Here is a 16,173-nt window from a genome sequence, read left to right as displayed (position 1 = left end):
TTCGTTGGCTCGTTCTCGAGGATCTCGAGTGATCTCGAGCGATATCATCGTCATTCCCGTCCATTAACTTGCGAACGAAACACACACACGACGCGTCTTTAATTTTGCGCAGCTGGACCAATAGGAGACCCTTTTTGCCGGAGCGTCCCATGTGTCCACGAATCGCCGTGAGGCGTTTTCATCCGGTGCTAGCGCGTCTCGTATCAAGCGATCACGCAGTACGCACGTTGAGTGCGCCATATTTTCGTTCCGCGCGCTTTATACTGCGATTATGGCGAACGTGTTCTGTTGCCGCGTTAAGAGCGTTTCGTGAACAAATTAAAGTGAGGGATAAAAGTTCGATTGAATATAGCGACCGAGACTGCCGAGAGATTGTCGGAGACGGTCGTTGACGGATCGTGCGTCGTATTCCGTGTCATATTCATGTTCCGTTCGCAACCGGACCAAGCGGATGGAGGAGCACTAAAAGGTTATTAATGGCGAAGTTAGGGAACCCGCCTGAGCCCGCTGCGGGAACACGAGCAACGTATTGAGGAGCGTTGTTAATTGTCGAGCTTGTTCCTGAACCGGCTACTGCGAGCCGCCGCAACCATTGGAATGATGTCTACTAAGCAGGAGGTACCAAACATGGCCGAGCGTTGCCGAATTTGTCTGGTTGACCAGGGCTGCATGACTAATCTGCAAGACGAGCGTTTGAAAGCCAAGCTCAAGGACTTGATTAGGTGCACTCGCATCGATGTAGGTCCCTTTTTTTGTATTTCACTGATTCCTTCTGTCATATTGCATGTTTGATGGAATGCTTATGCTTGTCTATCACAGATCAAGTACGATGAAAATCTACCAAGGGTTGTGTGTCACGTATGTTTGTACAAGCTGAACATGTGGAGCGAGTTCAAAGAACAGTTTATACAGTCCAACAAATCCCTGGAGCAACTAAATATGTGGGAAGAGTCTGATAACACTGTAAGTTGATGCAGTATTTTTTTAGATTTATTCTTTTCTACCTCAAGTTCTGAATTGGTGTATATTGATGCAATAAGTTACACTGAGACCACTATAGCTTGTTTTATTCTAAAGGCCATCACATGTACAAAAATTTTAGTAGTAATCGTAAGTAATACAGTAAGCAAATTGACCAATCAGTCGAGCGTTCTAAAACGCAAGATTGTAATTTTGATTGTGATTAGTCGATTTGCTTGTGATCTTACGATTACAACTAAAATTTTTGTACATCTATTGGTCTTAATTTAATGAATTATTTCACAACTAATTCAGAATTTTTTAAAAAGAACCAAATATAGCTTTATCGGCTTTTAAGCCTGGTTTATAATATACTTTTTGCTTCCTGCTTCTTTTTTTTCTCTTTTTGTGACTGTTTTTATTAACAATCATCTTGTCACATGTTTTTGGTCTCTTCTATCAAAGTTTATCAACTTTTTTCTTGGATGTTAGAAAATGAGGAAACAGAATGAGAGAGAGAGAGAGAGAGAGAGTTTAGAAAAAGAGAAAACAGAAAGAGAGAGAGAGAGAGAGAGAGAGAGAGAGAGAGAGAGAGAGAGAGGTAAAAAAGCAAGAGGTAAAAATTGGAAGACAAGAAACAGGAAGCAAAGAGTATATTGTAGATTAGATTTTTGTCGCTTCAGCGCTTTACATTTTTTATTTTCATCTTAGATTGAAGATTCTTTGAAGGATGGCAGTTATACACCAAACGATGCAGAAAGGAAACATAGAAACAGTCAGGATAATAGTATTGAGAAGGTATTTTTATATAAATTTGATAATATTATTGATTCTTTATTTTGTAACATTTTCTACATATATATATATATAAATTTTTTTTTTTAATATACATTACTCAACAAAATTAAAGGTCACCTCTTCCACTTTGCGAAAATAGGCAAATTTCAAGACAGAAGAACTTCGTCAAAAATCATTGTATCAGAATGTTTAAAAAATATTTTACAGCTTGAAATCTCTATTTTTTAGGTCGGTACTTTAGGAAATGGCCTTATTGATATTTTATTGAGTTACACAAACATAAGAAGATGTATCAAATCTCAAAATTTTTCACAAAATTTGCGAAGTCCACGGCGCAAATTGAAAATTGTACACAAATGCGGTTTACAGCATTCGAAAAAATGAATCTTTACTTTTAATTTGTTTTTTATTGAGTTTTGTAGAATTTTTTTTCATCGAGTTATTCAATATCGGAGCAAAAAAGTCGTTTCTGTTTCAATGTTGAATAGCTCGGTGAAGAAAAAAAATCGTACAGAGATAATGTATCTTCATTTATGTTTTTGTAACTCCATAAAATATCAGTAAAACCATTTTCTAAAATAGCGATCTGAAAAGTACAGATTTCAAGCTGTAAAATGCTTTTTTAAAGAACTCGATGATTTTTTATGAAGTTCTTCTGTCATAAAATTGGCTATTTTTACAGGATGGAACAGGTAATCTTTCAATTTTGTTTGAGTAGTGTATATACAGGGTGTTCCCAACCAACAGGATCGTCTCTCGTGAGCAGATAGAGCGGAATTGAGTCGAAAAGTCCTTTATTATTTTACAATTTTTGTAAAATTTTAAAAGATATTAATTTCTAAAGATCACTGAATAAGTTCGCGCAAATTACCGCCAAGTACGCCCATCACTCCGCTTAATCTGTAATTCAGTTCGCTCTATCTGCTCGCGAGAAATGACTCCGTAGGTCGGTGTATATATACTCTGTATATGTACATGTAAGAAAATATCAGGGTTAGGTAAGTTAATGTTTTTTTTAAACGAAATTAAGTTAAAGTTAATGGCTTATAAAATTAATAAAATTATGTTAAAAGTTGAAGGAATAAAAAATTAACTTAATAAAAGTTAAGATTGAATGAACTTAAGTTTAAAAAAAAATTATTTTTGAAATTAGAATGTCCTAATTTTTCTTAAAATGATATTACTTTAAATAACACTTACAAATATAGATTATTAAGTAAATTTAATTTTATAGTTACATGTAAATTACTTATATATAATAAGAGTCACACCATATAAGGTGTTTTTGTCAAAATCTTGCGAGAGAGAAGGGTATATGTTTGCGTTATTTCTCTTCCTTTAATCTGTATTTAACTTTCTTTAACTTCTGGAACGACTGCTCATGCATGTTTACGATTACATCGACTAGATATTTGTTACAAAAAATATATGTAAAACTTTAGAAAGTGAGTGGATATGCATACTGTTCTACAACAATTCTTCATCTAAGGCTCATTTCATATTTATGTTGCTGAAATATAACGTTTATGATATTTAAAATTAGTGTGATTTAAATATAAGCGGAATTTGACAAAACCTAGCGAGTCAATAAAAACTGGCTACCGTATGGTGTGGCTCTTATTATAGATCTCTCATCATAAAATCATTGAACTTTTTCTAAATTAATTCTCTAATGTTTGACTTTAAAAGAAAAAAAATATTAGCATTAAGAGATAGAAAAATTTTTAATTTAAAAGTTAATAAAGTTTAAAAGCAACTAAATCAAGTTAAAAATTAATGCATTTAAAAAATTAACTAAGTTAAAAATTATTTACCTTTTAACTTTTTTTTTAACTTTTAACTAGTTCCTATCCAACCCTGGAAAATATGTATGTATGTAATATATATATATATATGTATGTATGTATGTATGTAATATATATATATATATGTATGTATGTAATATGTTATACAGGGTGTTTCTAAAATAACGCCCACTAATCGAAGATTGCAAAATGGTATAGAATTTTTCTACTCAGTTTTTTTAGGAATAATAGTGTATGATTAGTGGGTGTTATTTCAGAAACACCCTATATATGTGTGTGCGTGCGCGCTCGCGCGCGCGTGTGTGTGTGCACATATACATATATGTGTGTATAAACGAATAACGTTTTTCTGGCAGAGCTAGTCCGCACTCAATGCATATTAAAACTGTTGTACACTAATCTAATCTGAATGTAAAGGTGAGATATCTCAATTAATAAATTACCCAATGTATATTTTATCAAATATCACAATAAAATGTATTGAGGATTTTGCGGTTTAATTCGTTTCTATATTTTTATTAAACGTACATCTTTACGTTGATTTGTGTACAATGGCTTTAAAGTACACTGCGTGCGCACCAGCTCTGCCAGTTAAAAACACTATAAGTCCTTTCTTGGCAATGTAAGCCATAAAATAAATATAAACTTGAACACTTATCCATCCATACCACTATCCTATCGCTACATCTCTTTCTATACAATAAATTCCTATATCTATCTAATGGTCTATTCACAGAAGAGAAAGATTTCTTATCCTTACATATCACAGAAATATCACGGAACATAATCATAGCCGTATTCTGCTATTGCTACTTTAATTTGCTGCTATCTAATTATATCAAATTGTGCCAACCTCTTCTGTAGTTTCCTCAGATTCTTCTTCCTCATTCCAGATCTTTCTTCTTCCGCATTCTTTTTCCTAATCTCCTTTTCCCTTTCTTTTTTCAACTTTCTTAGAAACTCACATTTTTCCGAGTCCAGTTCTTCACTTGAAAGTCTACTCTATATTTCCTTTCTGTCCCTATCTAATATCCTGAACCAGCTACTTATTTTCTGACACTCTTCCATATAATATTCCATGCAATCTGCACCTACTCCACAAAATGTACATCTCCTACTCTCCTCACTTAGTCAGTACTTATCTCCTTCTTCCATATTTCCACACCTAAGTTTCACTAACCCCCTTACATCCTCTCCTATTCTTACCTTATTCAAATTTTTCTTCCTTAAATATTTGGGGCTTCTATTTCCTATGTCGAACTTGTATCTGGTTGATAAATATTTTATTCAACCCAAAATTGTTCTATTTCAGAAAAAATCAAAGATAGATACGTCTTCATTGGAAATTGCTTGCGACACAGGCCAAATTATACTAGACACAATAAGCATATCGGATAACGACAGTTCACCTAAGTTGAAAAAGAATGCGAAAAATGGCGAAGAGCGTGCAGAAAGTAAAATGTATTTAGGACCAATGAGAGCTAGATTGTTGCCTGCAAGACGTGGCAGAAATATCGAACGGAGAAAGGCGTCTACAAAGCGTTGGGTAGAGAGGAAGAAGGCGCTTTTGGCTGCAACAGGGGAGGATGTGTCCGATACAGATTCCATAGCTTCCGATGAAGTACAATTATCGCCTGTGCAGAAGGCTCGTGCGAAAGATAAGGAAATAGAGACACAAAGGAAACTAGCCAAGGCGCTGAAAAATCTAGAGACGAATCTTACGGAGAAATATGTTCTTCGTGATAAAAACGTAGATTCCGACGCGCGTAGAACGAGAAGTACTTTGCAACCCAATAATAAAAACACTGTCAGAAAATTGTTGAACCAAAATAATAAGAAAAACACTATCGAGAAAAATGGGTTCTCTGTAGATAGTTCGATAGAAAACTCCCCATCTTTGTTAACAAATAATTTTACATTAAATGACGAGAAAAAATTCGAAATACAGAATGATGACCAAAATTTTGAACCTAGCTCGTTGAAATCCGAGCTAGTGATCGGTGACACTACGTTTTGTATAACATCTACATTGGTTCTTGTAAACGGAAACAATGAACAAGCAGAGTGTAATAATTCAACGAAGGATTCTAAAAGCTTTAGTCCTGACGAAAGCAATCGGGAGAGGAATACTGATATCTTCGATGCGGTTCAATTGCGTAGAGTAAATCCCGTGAAATCTACAACAAGCCAAAACAATAACAAGCCCAACAATAAGTTCATTGAAAGATGTTTGAATATTGAAGTAGAAGGTAATGAATTATCGGTTTTGAAACGCGTACAACGCGAATTGGCAGATTTTGTCCAAAAGGAAATTAAATATAAGTTATTCAGCACGGACGATGATGACGCGAAAATCAATAAAACTGATAGTACTCAAATAGAATCTTCTACTTTCTTCCGGGAAAAACTCGATCAGAAGTTGAAAGATATAATAGAAAAAGCTATAAAGAAAAATATCGTGTTATCTGAAGACAATACGAGCGATATACACAGTCAGCAGAGCCCCAAGGTATCAGTGTTGGCGAAGTCGCCCAGATACCAGCCGAAGGTTATGGTAAAACGTCTAGACATAGCAAAGGAGAGTAAGCATTATAAAATTAATAACGCTTGTACGTTAAATATGAGTTCGTCAAAACGCAAGCTCGCCGATCCATTCATCACTCGTAATAAACGTGCGAGCGTAATTCCAATAAGATACGGTGAGTATGCTTCATTAGACTCCGATTCCGAAGTAACGAATAATAGCGTTGAAGATCTCAACGAATGGAGTCCAACATCTAAAACGACCAACTCAAAAACATCCAAGACCACGCCGAGACAGATCATTATCGGCAAATCGATGGAAAAGAAACAAAATGAACAGAAGACTGATTCTGAAAAGATTGTCAAGACAGCGAATGCCAAAGTTGAGAATCATATATGTGGGGTATGCGGATCAATGTTTCACAGTCGTACGGAGGTCGAGGCGCACGTTCAAACTCATCAATTGGCACCGGGTGCCTCCGTCGTGCAGGTTGTGCTACAAAATAAAGAAATCGTGCCACAACAGATTAAGCCGCAACAGATTAAGCAGAAGATGATGCGCTGCAAGAGATGTCACGAGGTAGTCGAGGCGCGTTTTGTGAAGGTGCACGTATGTAAAACGTATCATAAGTGTCATATTTGCAACTCCATGTTCCGTGCGAAGAATCTTCTCTTGAAGCACTTGGAGAACCACGATACCAAGTTCAAACTAAACGTGATCGAGAACAAAAAGTTGAATAATTCTGATACGTTGCAGAAAATTGTTGTGTCCGCGTTGCCTCAAGATCAAGGACAGGGAAGTGAAACCACGACAAAAACGGAAATGAAAAACGAGAAGAATGATATCCAGTCCGATAAAATAACTAGTACAGGTTTAAAGCTGGAAAACACTGAAAATATAACGAAGCCTAAAGAAACATATACTTGTTTCGTATGCGATAAAATCTTCACAGACGAGGAAATACTAAAGGATCACTTGCAGAAGCATTGCGATGATGAAAGTGAAGGAGAACAAACTAACAGCAAGGAGCAGTATCAATGTGCTATTTGCGGCAGTACTCTGGAGTCAGATCAAGCGTTAGAAGAGCACGTTGGTAAGCATTTGTTTGACGATGAAGACGATAATCCTAATTTGATTAGTATAGACCAAGGCAATGAGAATGAAAGTAAATTAAAGGCAAACGATTCATATCAATGCGGGCAATGCTCAGAGATGTTTGATTCGGAGGTATTGTTAGAGATGCATATGCATGCACATTTGGAGGAAGTTGCGATAGCAGAATGGGAGCAGCAAGGATTGAAGATTTATCAGTATCAATGTATGCTTTGCGATGAATTGTGTAATACGGAAAAGGAGTTATCTGAACATTTGGACATACATAATGCAAATGCGTATGTATGTCAATTGTGTGACAAGCCATTTCGCACGTTAGAAGATCTACAAGAACACGTTGCAACTCATTGATGTACTCGACAATGTTTTATATGAAGATATTAATAAAAATTACAAAACGTCTTTGATATAATAATGAGCAGATGGTTGCGTTCGGAAAGTGTATTATAAGAACTATTGCGTCATTACATGTCTTTATCATTTGTTAGACATAAAACAAGAACAGAATAATGCAACTATTCTGACAGCTCCGCGCTCTCCGAATGCAGCTAATGTTGTAATGTTCTGTTACGAATGTATGCTGCCATAGTTGCTAAAATCTGTCAGTAACAACATGGATATATAAATTTTCTGTACGTTCTGTATTCTGAAATGCACAAATTAGCTGTACATTTAATTACATAATTTGTCAATTTGAAATTTTGCTGATTTACGTGTATAAATGATTTATACAAATATATAATGTAATTTATAAAACAACATGCTGCTTCAAAAGTTTAAACTTTTGAAACTTCGATTTATAAGAGATAATATATATATATATATATATATACATATACACATATATATGCGGGATATATATCCCCCATATATATGTGTATATGTATATATATATATGTATACACACATTTTAAAAAAGAGGAGAAGATAAATATACGAAGACAACAATTTTTACATAAGACACTCGTATCACTTTGTTGATATGTAATACATAAACATATATGCATTACTTTTATGTTTAAAGTTCTTATGAATAATCATATATATTAATGTAAATGTAAATATATAACATAGAACATAAGTTGCTAATGTAAATTATGAAATATGAGATAGCCCCAGCTGAATAATATAAATGAATTCTAAATGCAGAAATGTATACGCTGGATGGAATTTCTTCATGAATTTACTGGGACTTTCTTCGTTTGCAATGCTAATTATAAAATATTCATTTTTTTCTTTCTGAAGAACTTCTCAAAACACTTCATTTATAAGTATCACATTGCTGAAAGAAATAGTTTATTTACAATAAATGTTCATTATTTAAAATGTGTCTACCATAGTAATGTGTGTATTTGATATTTTTATTGAAATCTTGTTAAATATAAATAGTAGCGTTAAATATAAGATTCAAATACATCAGTAAGCAAAATGTTATACTATATTTTATTAAGAAGATATATTAATTATATACGATTGTATTTCTTTAATTAATGCCTGTTAGTTATTAGTGATAAATTTGCAAGATAATTCGAGATAAAATTTAAGTATAAATAATTTACAGTTCAATTACATTCTAAAAAAATATATTAAAGGATTTTTAAGCTTTGTCTGCTATAATATGTAAAAAAATAGTCTTTATTATTTTTTAATTTTGGCGAGTTGTGTAATATCAATATATATTTCACATAGAATTTCGATGTTATTTTCAGTTTAAATGTAGGTAATTATACTTGTATCTTTTAAGATATTTTTGTTCTCAGTTTCGTCTGTATATTTAAAACATGAATAATTCATAAATATAATATGATAAATCGATAAAATGTTGTTTTTTTTATGTAGAAGTCATTTATTAAACATACATAATAAACTTTATACACAAGCTACAATTTATATATACTTAACAACTTTGTGTTTGGAACTGTGAACACACTTTACAAAAGGTAATTTGGAGGATTAATTAAATGAATAATTTTTAAAAAAATCAGTCAAACTGAATTTATAATTTTACTATATATTCTATACGATTATTTACATAAATACTGTGTACATAGACACGACGTATTTGCAATGAATACTTTGTTTTTTCAATACCTATATTATAATAATTATAAATCAAGTATCCCTATGACTTTGCAGCTAACGCTGATTAGATAACTTGGAAGATGTGTTTTACGAAAAGGGTTTTCTTGAAAATAAAAACGTTAGCTATATGTTAATTTTTACATGATTCATGCTAACTCTCTAGAATCGCATACATTTAGTTTCAGAAAAACTTATTTCATTCAGTAACATATGCATGATATTTGGTAGGTATGTATTATATTAATTATAAAGTAACGGTTAATGCGAGACATTTTTATCATTTTCGATGTTTACTATAATTAATTCTGAAATATATGAGGATCTTTCTTTCAAATAAAAATAAACGATTAAATAAAATTTTCTTTTAAAAACTGTTCTCATACCGGATTTATACAAGTTTATATGTATATGTGTATGTCTATATACGATATACTTTAGATGAAAATATTTTTCTTTTATAGCATATTAATAATTGATATTTATTTCATTAAATTATTATCTCGACTATATAAGATTTAATCAATAAATGAAACAATTATTGATTTGTAGGTCCCGAATCTCTTTTTATATGAAATTTATGCCCGTTCAAAGTTATGTACTGTGTTTTTTTTACGTTCACCTCAAATATATTGTAACACTTCAAATTCGTTAAATGACAATTAATAGTTTAACGTATTGCTAGGCTCTTACATCTATTATGTACAATGACACCATTTATATAGACATTAGTTTTTAATAGTACTTCTTTTTTAATAACAATAAATTAAATAGAACTCTCATCGCGTTTCAATCGAAAGATTCTTTTTGTTACAACAATGAATTACAACAATGAATCGTAAAACGTACAATATTCCAATATTCTAAACTTGCTATCCACGCGGCATATGCGTGTAATCCATATTTATCTATAGAGTCTAACTAATGAAGGATTTTTTACTAACCTAGCTATCTAAAAACAAATTTCATTCTGAGTGAGGGGTATATCTTCGTGTGGTAAACCGTTCCATTTTAATCCCGCTAGCCGCGAGGGAAAAATCTTGAAATGGAATCGCCACTCGCCATTTATACAATTTGTAAATGCTGACAATCAGTTTGCGTTTCACCTAGAGGTATCGAATTCAGAGACTTTTGTAACTCATTTCTTCATTCAATTCATTCATCATAAGCCACATAGTTCTACAGGGCGCCGCGAAACTCACGTCCCGCGAAATCTCTACTCGCGCAAACAATAGCGAAGAGAAATGAAACGCAATCTTATTCTTCGCGGAGATTACATATTTAAGTAACTAACTTGTGGATTTGGCTTTGCATTAGTTAATCTATTGCGACACCAAGCCTACATAATTCGCCGGATAAAGACCTACTCTGCCGTCCTTCCTTCCTTTACACCATCCCTGCTCGTCTTCATCTTCCAGTTTCTCGAATACGTCTCCTGAAAAAAAATTCAGTAGAATTCAAATAAATACTATTCAATTGTCGCTCAAGTTACATTAATGTTTTTTTTTTTAACAAAAATGAAAGAATGATAGATTTTTCTACATATTATATTTTTGAAAGTAATACAAAAGTTTAACGGTGATTTAAAACTTGGATAAAAAATTATCTCAATAAAAGACAGGCATGTTTTTAAAAAAATAATTAAGACAAAATAAGAATTTTCATTTAAACTATAAAATTATATGTTATAAATATAAATATTCTTATTAAATTGTTTCATATATATATATATAATATATAACATCCATTTTTATACGGAAAATATAAATTTTCAATTCCAATTACTTTTTGCAGAGACTATACACCTCATATTACCTTAATTATATGAACGAGTTCAAACAATTATATCACTCCTTTACTAAAGTAATTTAATCGAGTCGCTCAAGTAAGATTGAGCGTCTCTGAAATTTTGCGAAGGACCTCGTCTTTTCTGTAATACCTTGTTTGAAACTGAGCTCGTCCGCTTCAGCACCTTCGTAATCGTATAAAGCACGTACGGGAACACCAGGTTCTCCATTGTCGACCAGCGGTTCACCTCCGTCCTCGTCCCATTCCTCCTCTTCGAATGGGTTCGATTCTTGCTTGGCGTTGGTACCGTTACTGCAATCATCGTGTATTAATAAAATTATATTAATACAAACATCAATTTATTTTTTGCGAGAATCTTACAACTTACGTAATAGTCGTAGTCCTGTTGACGCTGTCGGTCTCATTCTTCTCTGAAGATTGCTTGCTGGAACTTATAGTATCCGTTTTGCTATCTCCGTGATTGCTGTCTGCTGATATCACTCGTGCGGCAGGCTTCGATTTTGATTTGTTATTGACTGGTGGATATTCCTGTTTGAACGGGAGGGAAGAAGCATCTTAGATATGTTTCGATGAAATCTGTGTAAGTGCGTACCGCGATACCGGATGCACGAATTTCTCGATGAGAACGCCATGCGTGCAACCAAGTGTATAATGATACGAGTCGTTCGCTGCGAATATTTTGCGTCTCAAATGAGCATGCCGACGATGCATGTGCGATTGAAGCCATCGCTATCTCGCTGCGTCTATCTTCTCAATAATCTTGCGTGCCTCAAGATTTATTATCTTGAGGCTTACATTCGACCGCGATAAGACTCGATAAAATAAGAAGAGTCTATATATTTTTACGGAGAAGATAGAATCCGGATTCCCATTGTGATAAATGTACCAATTTGAAAAAATGCGTATTTACAAAGCAATTAGATTCGAGATTAAATAGACAATCGTGACAATGGATGATACCTCTCGACAGATTAATTAATGAATAGTTAAAGTATGCTATTTTAATTCTATATCACCGATCATTGTTATTGCGTTATTGACGAGACATATTTTAAACAAGATGTCCTTGTGCGAGAATAATAATTCAAATATCGGCATGTACAAATAGTTTTATGCTGTACCGTGCAAGAAATTAACATACAGAATCGCCCGCAACCGTCATGTTTCCTTCGAAACTTGTTTTTCTTTCGTAACAATTCGTTCAATATCTATATAGATAGTTAATTACCATTAAATAGTTACCTCGACTACTATGCGTTAAAAGTCTATTAAAATACAGTTTACAAATATTCAAAATTAAGAAGTTTCTAACTGGAAGAAATTACGACAGTTTTGGTGCATACTCTGTTGTTATTCTTCCATTTGCGAAATTAATTCTGTATTAGTTCCGTCATTTGATTTTCCATGTGACTGTCATTGTAATTTTTAAATATTTTTGAACATGTAGATGTTGCATGTAATTTTTAACAATCCGTTGCAGGCATATGTGACTTAAGCTAAATTTAACGATTTAAACAAGTATATCTCTTAATAATATTATAATCATCCATACCGTATACCACGAGCAGGGTAATAAGCGTCTTGTAAGAAATCGATTTACAAACTTTCGAGGCTCGGAGCTTTTCTAAGCTTGGCTAGCTTAAGAACAATTTGTAAGGCGCAATTATTTTCATCGGATATCGATATTATTTATCTTTGTACGATTTTTCTTCAATCTTATGAGAATATTGTGAATGAATTCATTCAAAAGAGATACATCAGAAAAAAGAAATCAAGAATATAATCTTCCTTCGATTTAATTTTATTCTTTTACTCTTTACTCTGTCGAATGTCTCTCAGGTCTTTGCCTCTTCAGTTTGTAAATTCATTTCTGCTGTACCTGCCACAGGAGGCTGTCCGTGTTCACCTTTAGGCACAGATTCGTGCGATTACGTGCGAGCACAAGAGCGGAGCGGATTACGGTTAATTCGGTTAGAGCTAGAAGCTGAGAAAGGAAACCCATCCTGGATGACCTCGCAGCCAGCTGGGACATCCGTTAAAAGCTGTCGCGTGCCAGCCTAACCGGTGCCGGCGATCTTTCTCTTTCTATCCCATTCCCTCGACCAATCGATTCGATCGAGACTAACCAGCTCGTCGGCATAGGTATATAAGTAAGGCGGGTGGGTCTTGGATGCGCGCGAATTGTGTGGAGAACAGTTAAAGTGAGATTGGCGCGTCTTGTGTGTAACGTGTAAACAAAACTTTACATGCAGATCCTCGCCGACCGGGCGTTGATTGATGAGAGTGATGGAGCCTGCTGGGAGCGCCTCCTTCGACTTCGAGCCCTTCGTGATCTCGCGGAACTCCTCTGTGTATTCCTGCATAATAGCAACGTCCCAAAACAATCACATGCATGCATTCTCTCTCTTTCTCTCTCTCTCTCTCTCTCTCTTTTCTTCTTGTTTTATACTTCCTTCTCAAATATTAAGAGTACGATATCATGATGTGGGAGCTTTCGATATTATTTAAAAGTACTCTTGAATTGAAAGAAAGGACCAGGCGAGAGAGGCGACGGTGTTGGGGCTGGGTGTTACTCTCGCAACGAATTTAACCCTTGACAGACTATACATTTCACGGGAGACATAACATTTGGATGAGTAACGATAGTATGATTGCGATAACAAATAATACAGTTTTTTGCGTAAGGTTTTCCATATAAGTTAGTTAAAGGAGAAATTTTCATAAAGGGGATCGGTAACGCTTGCAACCCGTAATCAGTATAAGAAAACAATCGATGAACTCACGTTATGTACAGCGACTGTGTGAATTTCAATGCTGTTTTTTCAGAAAAGTAAAAAAATCGGAAAATATCGCGCTTCCGAACGATATATAGGCACGTTCGAGAGATTACGAGTTAAGAAGCTTTGAAAACTGAAAAAGGCAAAATATTGTTGTTAAGCAGGATATTTTTTCAGAGGCGAATGTACAGAAGAAAGCGTAATTCTTAATTTAATATAACAACTACGGAAAAGATTGATGACAACAGCGACGAGTGGGAGGGTTAAAAACGCTGATGAAGAGTATTCCCGATTTTTTTGAGCTCCTTATTTTAGCGTAACAAAAAAATAATATGTGATAATTATCATTTATTTTCTTGTAAAAATCAATATTTCATTTATTGCTTGATTTTGGACGGAATTTATTTTTCAATGGAGATTTATCTTTTCTCTAGACATCTTTATCTCTTATCTTTTTAATATTTTTGAGAAATCAGAACATTAGAACGGATATCATTATGTTCCGTCAAATCGAGTACTGAGAACAAAAGAAGTGTGCAAAGGCGCACAGAACGTCCAACAAGTAATGATAAAATTATTGTAAAAAGGGGGAGGGCAACTATATAGAGAGTAATATTCAGTCCACGCTACAGCTAATTGTTGTCTAACAGATTTTCAACCACGAGCAGGGCTTTTACATGCGACAATAGAGCTTTTGTAGAGCTGTTTTTAGCGACAAGCGTAAGCGACTTACTTCGAATTGCGGCCAATTCATAGCCATATTGATGCCGTGATTATTAGACCACCACTTGAGGTCTTTCTCATGATCGGCGTTATTTATCGTGTGATAGAATTCTTCATATATCTGTGGAAGTCTGAAAACAATAATACACAATCTATAATAACAATTAATGATGATATGTGGAAGTTTTGTATTCACCAAACATGAAATAGGCAGGAAGAGACGTGCTTTCAATTTCAGTTTTATTTGGATTGTCTGGCAAAAAATGTTGAGGCAAAATTAAGAAAATTAATTGAGCGATGAAATGAAAGTCTCTAATCAATGTTGATTATAATAGACGGTCGTGTCGCGTTCATGAGCAGCGTATCGATTTTTGTAGAGAATATACATCTTCCGAATTTGCGATTACGTAACATTGCACAATATGGTTGCGCAGTACTGAGAAGGGACTTACACTGGATCTTGCGATATGTTCAGACACTTGTGAATACCAAAGAGGACATCTTTGAAGAACTGTAATCGCTGCGCTTCCATCTCCTGGCACTTCTCAAACACTTGCGTCATATCTTCCATGTACTTTGGATTGTATTGATTGATTTCTTGAAGCGATGCTTCGTACTTCTCCTTCGCCTTTTGCACTTCCTCCTTCGTTTTTTGCACTCGGTCCTGCATTTTCTTCACCTGTCGAAAGAGACGAGAAAATACTTAGAAACCTTACAGGGAGCGTTCCTCTTTAACGCCGAGTTGAAGGTAAAGGTCGGCATTGATGAGATGTAGTCTAAGAGTTTTAAATCTTTGAAGAAAGAATTACTTCATGTGTGCAATTCTCTAAATGTTACGTACTTATGTAATCGATTAAAGCAATAACTTAATAGGCCCAATTCTTTATCTTCAATCTCGTCGAGCTCATCGTGAAAAAGCCAAAGACGCTCTTTAGCGATGTTTAGCCGTGGATGCCACATTGAGAAAGGAGACAAGAAATATATGACAATTTCCGTACGTCAAAATGTGCGAAAAAGTGTATAATTTGGCTACTCTTGCTACAACAAACTACCTATTAATTAATCTACTTATATATACGCTTATTTCGCCATGCAACTACAGGTACATAATATACAAAATAATAGCCATTCTATCGTAATAATTTAACTTGCATCTTCAAAATTTTAATATTTTTAAATTAAAACTAGAATTTATTGTTTTAATCTTTTTGAATTAAAACTAGAATTATCTATTGATATCTAATATAAAAAGGATAATATAAAAAGATTCGTTTTATTAAAATGCAACATAAAAATTTTACAAATGAACATTCGATGTGAAATTTAACAAAATTTTTTACATCTTCGGATCTTTATGGGAAACTTTGCAATAGAACTTAAAATGATCCAGTAACATCGTAATCTCGCTGCTTTACATAATTCCATAATTACAGCATTCACTTTCCGACCGCATCGCGGTGAAGACAAGGTTGAGGTCGTTCGAGTGAAATTTATGTCATTATTCGATTTTATAAGAAAGAAAAATGTTGAACGTGTGCTGCTCGAGCATTGTGTGCGAGTCGCGAGTGAGTGCTCTTAGAATTTA

At 34.1% G+C, this 16,173-nt stretch overlaps 2 protein-coding genes across 5 annotated transcripts in view; one reads left to right on the top strand and one right to left on the bottom strand.

The window, feature by feature from the left end:
• Positions 1-98: 98 nt before the first annotated feature.
• Positions 99-7,956, top strand: LOC108758861 (uncharacterized). Its single transcript, XM_018504046.1, has 4 exons — positions 99-738; positions 820-963; positions 1,672-1,758; positions 4,876-7,956. The coding sequence occupies exons 1-4, from the start codon at positions 598-600 to the stop codon at positions 7,549-7,551; spliced, it is 3,048 nt and encodes a 1,015-aa protein (XP_018359548.1). The 5' UTR covers positions 99-597; the 3' UTR covers positions 7,552-7,956.
• A 1,810-nt stretch (positions 7,957-9,766) lies between these two features.
• The window catches only part of Synd (protein kinase C and casein kinase substrate in neurons protein Synd), a 68,648-nt gene continuing 62,241 nt past the window's right edge, over positions 9,767-16,173 (bottom strand). For 2 of the 4 annotated variants that reach the window (XM_018504053.1, XM_018504054.1), the window contains exons 5-10: positions 15,041-15,267; positions 14,599-14,719; positions 13,335-13,445; positions 11,456-11,616; positions 11,219-11,379; positions 9,767-10,714 (exon numbers count right to left, since the gene is read on the bottom strand). In XM_018504053.1, coding sequence (XP_018359555.1) covers positions 10,602-10,714; positions 11,219-11,379; positions 11,456-11,616; positions 13,335-13,445; positions 14,599-14,719; positions 15,041-15,267 — 894 coding nt within the window. In that variant the 3' untranslated portion in view covers positions 9,767-10,601. The remainder of the gene's footprint in view (positions 10,715-11,218; positions 11,380-11,455; positions 11,617-13,334; positions 13,446-14,598; positions 14,720-15,040; positions 15,268-16,173) is intronic. The other 2 variants (XM_018504055.1, XM_018504056.1) reach the window with 2 other exon arrangements.

This window comes from Trachymyrmex cornetzi, unplaced genomic scaffold (genome assembly GCF_001594075.2).
Source record: "Trachymyrmex cornetzi isolate Tcor2-1 unplaced genomic scaffold, Tcor1.1 scaffold16, whole genome shotgun sequence".
NCBI classification, from domain to species: Eukaryota; Metazoa; Arthropoda; class Insecta; order Hymenoptera; family Formicidae; genus Trachymyrmex; species Trachymyrmex cornetzi.
The sequence above is the reverse complement of the archived record's forward strand: the minus strand, read 5'-3'. Positions and strand labels throughout refer to the sequence as shown.

Excerpts from the sequence above, each read along its gene's own strand:
- LOC108758861 (XM_018504046.1), top strand. The coding sequence starts at position 598 with ATGATGTCTACTAAGCAGGAGGTACCAAACATGGCCGAGCGTTGCCGA. Across the intron at positions 739-819 it reads TTAGGTGCACTCGCATCGAT|ATCAAGTACGATGAAAATCT; the intron begins GTAGGTCCCTTT and ends TGTCTATCACAG. Across the intron at positions 964-1,671 it reads GGGAAGAGTCTGATAACACT|ATTGAAGATTCTTTGAAGGA; the intron begins GTAAGTTGATGC and ends TTTTCATCTTAG.